The sequence below is a fragment of the Oryza brachyantha genome, chromosome 3 (assembly GCF_000231095.2).
Source record: "Oryza brachyantha chromosome 3, ObraRS2, whole genome shotgun sequence".
Taxonomy (NCBI): domain Eukaryota; kingdom Viridiplantae; phylum Streptophyta; class Magnoliopsida; order Poales; family Poaceae; genus Oryza; species Oryza brachyantha.
The window spans coordinates 15,811,069-15,816,290 of NC_023165.2; the positions used below are offsets into that span (position 1 = coordinate 15,811,069).

A 5,222-nucleotide genomic window follows, 5' to 3' on the forward strand; every position below is an offset into this window, starting at 1 on the left:
ATTTCCGAATCCCACCAGCGCATTCGAGATCTGCCTTGTGCCGAAAACGAAAAGTAGTCCTGGTCTGACCATCCAAACCACAGTACGGCAGGCATGCCGATGCCGCTGCCACACTTGGCAAACCGGGGCGGGGCCCGCCCATTCACCCCACTGCGTTCGGGCCCCACCCACGCTCAGGTGGGACGCCAAGCAGCGAGAGCGAGCTGGGGCCCAAGTCAAAACCACGCCTTGTTTTTCTTCTCTTTTTGCAACTTGCGCCCGCGCGAACCAACGCAGCAACGGCCCGGGCCGCTGCATGTTTGCTTTGACTACGCACACGTACGACTTCTTCGCTCCTCCTTCTCACTGCCATGTGCTCACCAAACGAACGTGCATGCATCGCTTTTCTCCTTCCCTATATATATATATATATATGCCACGCCGCGGCTTGCTCTCCTCACATCGGCCTCCAACTGCATGCAAATCCATCCAATCATCCACGCCGGCCTCTTCCGTACGTGAATTCTTGCTGCTGCTGATTAACTGGAGTGCGTATACGTGCTAGCGAACTAGCTAGATCATCAGGTTTTACGACGGCGACGACAGGGACGGACATGGTGGCAGCTATGCAAGCGCTGCTCGAGCCGACAGTGCTCTCGCTCGGGCTGCCAACGGCGCCGGCGATCAAGAAGGAGGACTACCTCGCCATCTGCCTCGCCGCGCTCGCCGGCACGCGGGCGGGGAAGGCCTTGGTGCCGGTGGGCGTCCGCGACCACCCCCAGCAGGCAAAGTGGTGCCCAGCCCCCGCGCCGGCGGAGGAGCTCCGGTTCCGGTGCACCGTCTGCGGGAAGGCCTTCGCCTCGTACCAGGCGCTCGGCGGCCACAAGTCCAGCCACCGGAAGCCTCCCACCGGGGACCACTATTACGCCGCCACGGCGGCGCAGCAGGCGTCCGCGGGTGACTCGGAGGACTCCGCGTCGTCGGCTACAGGCCCGCACCGGTGCACCATCTGCAGGAGGAGCTTCGCGACGGGGCAGGCGCTCGGCGGTCACAAGCGCTGCCACTACTGGGACGGCACGTCGGTGCCCGTCTCCGTCTCGGCGTCGGCGTCGGCGTCGGGTACCTCGTCGGCTGTCAGGAACTTTGACCTCAACCTGATGCCGCTGCCGGAGAGCGCCGCCGGGATGAAGCGATGGGCGGAGGAGGAGGAGGTGCAGAGTCCGCTTCCGGTCAAGAAGCTCAGGCTGTCACACTAATTAATTAATCATACACCGTGCCCATCTTCTGTAAAGACAAAAGAAGATCTGCCCATTGATCGACTCTATTGAACAGAGTCTGTTCTTTGATTTGTTAAATTCATTGTTTCCTTAGTTGGTTTCTGTCTTTGATATAGTAACCATGCACATTCATGGATCTCTTAAGATAGATCGTTTCCATGGTATATGGCCTTAATTATGAGTGTTGATTCATTTGGTTAATTGCTTATTTATTCAATCTGAAACTAATTTACTGAAGTTGGTCAACATAAGGCAATGCAATTTCAAATCTCTTTCATATCAACATGGCGTATTTTAGTTTCACAAGGTCAAACTTTTCTAACAATGATTAGTCAACGCGCAGTACAACACTTTAAAGTGTTTTCACATCATATTAATTTAATTTGCAAGTATGATGAATATAATATGTAACTGCAGAAGATTTAATTTAATCTTAAAAGAAATACAAACTAAAATATTGTAAAAAAATAAAAGGAATAAAGTAGTATAGTATTGTTTACTCGACGTTTTAGATCCTACCGTCTCTGCAGATGCACATGATTTGTCTACTTTTTATAACTATATATAGATCTAAATACCAAAAATATTACTGCCTATAAATGTTATTATAACAAGTCCTCCATTTATTCCAAACTATAAGCATCTCTAGGTTTCATATTTTGTTTCACAATACCGTTATATCCCAACAATCATTTATCGCTCAAGAATTTCTTCCCAACTTAGCCATTCATCATCTCACATTCATTCATTCCTGCTTAATCTTAATCTTTGTTAAACAATATAGATATATTTATATTCTGTAATAGAGAAGGATATACTAATATTATTTTAGATTATAAGGTTTTGTTTAGGATGTCATGTACACCACAGTTTGCTCTAGTAATTATTCACTTCCTCTACACATAAATAAAAGCATTTATGTGTTGTTCTTTTAGGAATTAATGATGAAGACAAAGGGAGATCACTACGACATCTACAATAGTATTTTCTATTGGCGGTTTTTGACATGCTCACCTACTTGGCCAAATCACGGACATTTTTTTTCTATAACAGTCTGTAATTAACTTACTTTGGTTAGGTGGCTATAGTAATGCGTACTCACTTTATTAAAGAAACATCAAAATTCCGGATTTGGAACTGGACATAATTATTTAAACTCAGAAGTTGAGTATTTCTGAGACCAAAATGAATATGTATCGTGTTCGTCGCCTCTCTCTTTCTCTCTTTTACTCTCTCTATCCCATAATATAAGGAGTAACTATTTTTTTCTCATAATATAAGACATGCATGTAAACATGTATTAACTAGCATATTTTTTACTATCAAAACGTTCCATTACATGCATACATACATATATCTAGGTAATCTAACGAAGTGCTAACGAAGAGCTAGTTATAACTCTTTCCTAGTTTTTGTGTTAGTTATAGTTGTGCCTTATATTATGTGATAGAGCGAGTATCAGCAAGTGTAAGATGACAATCAGCTGATCGTGGTGGTGACACAATTGAAATAGCAAAGCATGATCCAAGTTTATCCTGATATTCTTAATGGGAGTCATCGGACGCCTTAAACAATTTGGGTGCACCCCTTCTTATCTAACTTGAAATCTTCCTAGCAGCATCCGTCGTTGATGACTGGTGTCACTTTCCCTATGATCTATGAAAGGACAAGTACGTTTATCAAACCATGCCTCTCCCAAATAGGAGAAATAAGTACCGAAACTTATAAAACAAAATAACGTTAACACTAGCTAGCCGCCATGCATTTTACATGTTTTACGAATGATTGCAATTTAATATAAAGTATTGCTATATTTAAGTATCAGGACAGTGCTCTATACTGCTGTTCAGGAGAGAGGGGGGACGACAACAAACAAGTAGTACTCCGGAAAACATATTTGTGTTTTTGTTTTTCAGGTCAACAGTAATAATACCTATATTTTATAATGTAAGGTTTTATAGTATTGTGCCTAAATTTATACGGATGTTAATTAATCTAGACCAACGTCCAATAGTTTGAAAGGCATGCAGGTTAACAAGTTTATTTCGCAGGGAATATAATTTTGCCGATAAACTAGCAAGCTAGCATTCTGTTAATATGCTATTAATTAAGCTTAAAAGGGAAAGTTTTACATTGGAATTCACCGCGGAACTACTCAGTACAAGCCACTGAAGAAGACGTGCTGCTCCATTTTGTTTCAAAATATAAACATTTTCACGATTTAAAGTATGCACCACAGATTCATCATTTTCTATTTAAATTCTTCTCATTTTATCATTAACTATCATCTCAGCTTTATCAATATATTTATCATCTACTGACCAGCCTAAAATAATTATATTTTAGAACATAAATAACACTTGCTAGAACCATAGAGATGCACGGCTCCAACGTGCACAAATCATGCACCATCACTATATGAATTATGTATTGTAGCTAGAGCCGGAAGGAAGCTACAAGCATGCACGCATCTGTGTTTCAAGCTTCACGTCCGCCCTCGTGCTACTTTGACCCTGACTGCTGCCACATGCACCTTAATTTCTTCTTCCGTTCCATCCATGCATGCATATATCCACCCACCCCGGCCGTCACATACAAATATATACAACATGCATGCATACTAACTACTACCACTCATATATATTCGATCAGTCCAGAGCTACCATTCGATCTCCAACCCAAACAGAGCTACCTACCATTTCATACAGCATCTAGAATTAGCTTTCACGCATGCAAATGACGACTAGCATGACCCACGATGACTACGTCTCCCTTTGCCTCATGGCGCTCGCCCAGGCCAGCGTTGGTGGTCAGTGGGTGCAGCAGCAGCAGCAGATCCAGATGGTGTCGCCGGCGTGCGACGAGCTCCGGTTCCGGTGCTCCGTCTGCGGCAAGGCGTTCCCGTCGCACCAGGCGCTAGGCGGCCACAAGGCAAGCCACCGGAGGCCGACGGCCGCTCTGGCTCTGCCCGTTCACCGAATCGACGCGCCGTCCGCCGACGACACGGCCTCATCGACGACGACGACGACGACGTCGGGCGGCAGCAGGCACAGGTGCTCAGTTTGCCACCGGACCTTCGCGACGGGGCAGGCGCTCGGCGGGCACAAGAGGTGCCATTACTGGGACGGGCTGTCGGTAGTGTCGGTCACGGCATCGGCGTCAGGTTCCGGTTCGTCGAGCATGAGGAATTTTGACCTGAACCTAAAGCCGGTGCCGGAGACGGTGGCTGCCGGCGTGAGAAGTTGGGGAGAGGAGGAGGAGGTCCAGAGCCCCTTGCCGTTCAAGAAGCGCCGGATTTCAATCCCATCATTGGAGCTTAATTTATAGCATCTTAAATCATTACTGTCCAGAATTTCATTCGTTCCAAATCTTCTTTGATTTTCTTGTTGAGGGTATCCATTGTTATTAATTATCTCTTCGTCTGTATATTTGTGATCAAGGAAGAATTTTTTTTCTTAATTACCATTATTACAAAAAAAAGTATATTAGTGATGGGTGCTAGAGGGCTTCAGTACCGGGTATACAAACTATACTCCCAACACTGATGAGACCAATCCATCTGTGCTGGATGTGAAATCAAGCACAAAAGAGGTTACCTGAGTAAAAAAACAGTCGTTGGTTCGACACATCAGCTCGAATCATGGTGACGCATCGAGCTCGACCGCCCCCTCCCCCACCGAAGAACATGTCAAGGACTTCATATCGGTCCAAGAACATATCCATACGGAACAAATCAAAACAAATCACAAACGGTTGCTACTTCAGTCACCATCACGTGCTGGGATCGTCGTCACCATCGCCATCGCAGCGCTGGGGTCCTCGTGCTACCGCCGCAGTGCAATCGTCACTGTGCTAGGGTCTCCACTCATCGCTACCATCGCGCGTTGGGGTCGCCACCCCATTGCCGCTCTAGGGTCGCACTACGCCGCCGATCTCCAGCTACATGGGGTTACTGCTCCACAGCAC

At 45.9% G+C, this 5,222-nt stretch overlaps 2 protein-coding genes across 2 annotated transcripts; both read left to right on the plus strand.

Annotated features, from left to right (window-relative positions):
• The first annotated feature begins 593 nt into the window (after window positions 1–593).
• LOC102709722 (zinc finger protein 36-like) lies at window positions 594–1,325 on the plus strand. Its single transcript, XM_006650175.2, has one exon. It carries the CDS (start codon window positions 594–596, stop codon window positions 1,233–1,235), a length of 642 nt encoding a protein of 213 aa, XP_006650238.1. The 3' UTR covers window positions 1,236–1,325.
• Window positions 1,326–3,992: 2,667 nt separating this feature from the next.
• On the plus strand, window positions 3,993–4,703 carry LOC102710003 (zinc finger protein 36-like). Its single transcript, XM_006650176.2, has one exon. It carries the CDS (start codon window positions 3,993–3,995, stop codon window positions 4,581–4,583), a length of 591 nt encoding a protein of 196 aa, XP_006650239.1. The 3' UTR covers window positions 4,584–4,703.
• The last annotated feature ends 519 nt before the right edge of the window (window positions 4,704–5,222 follow it).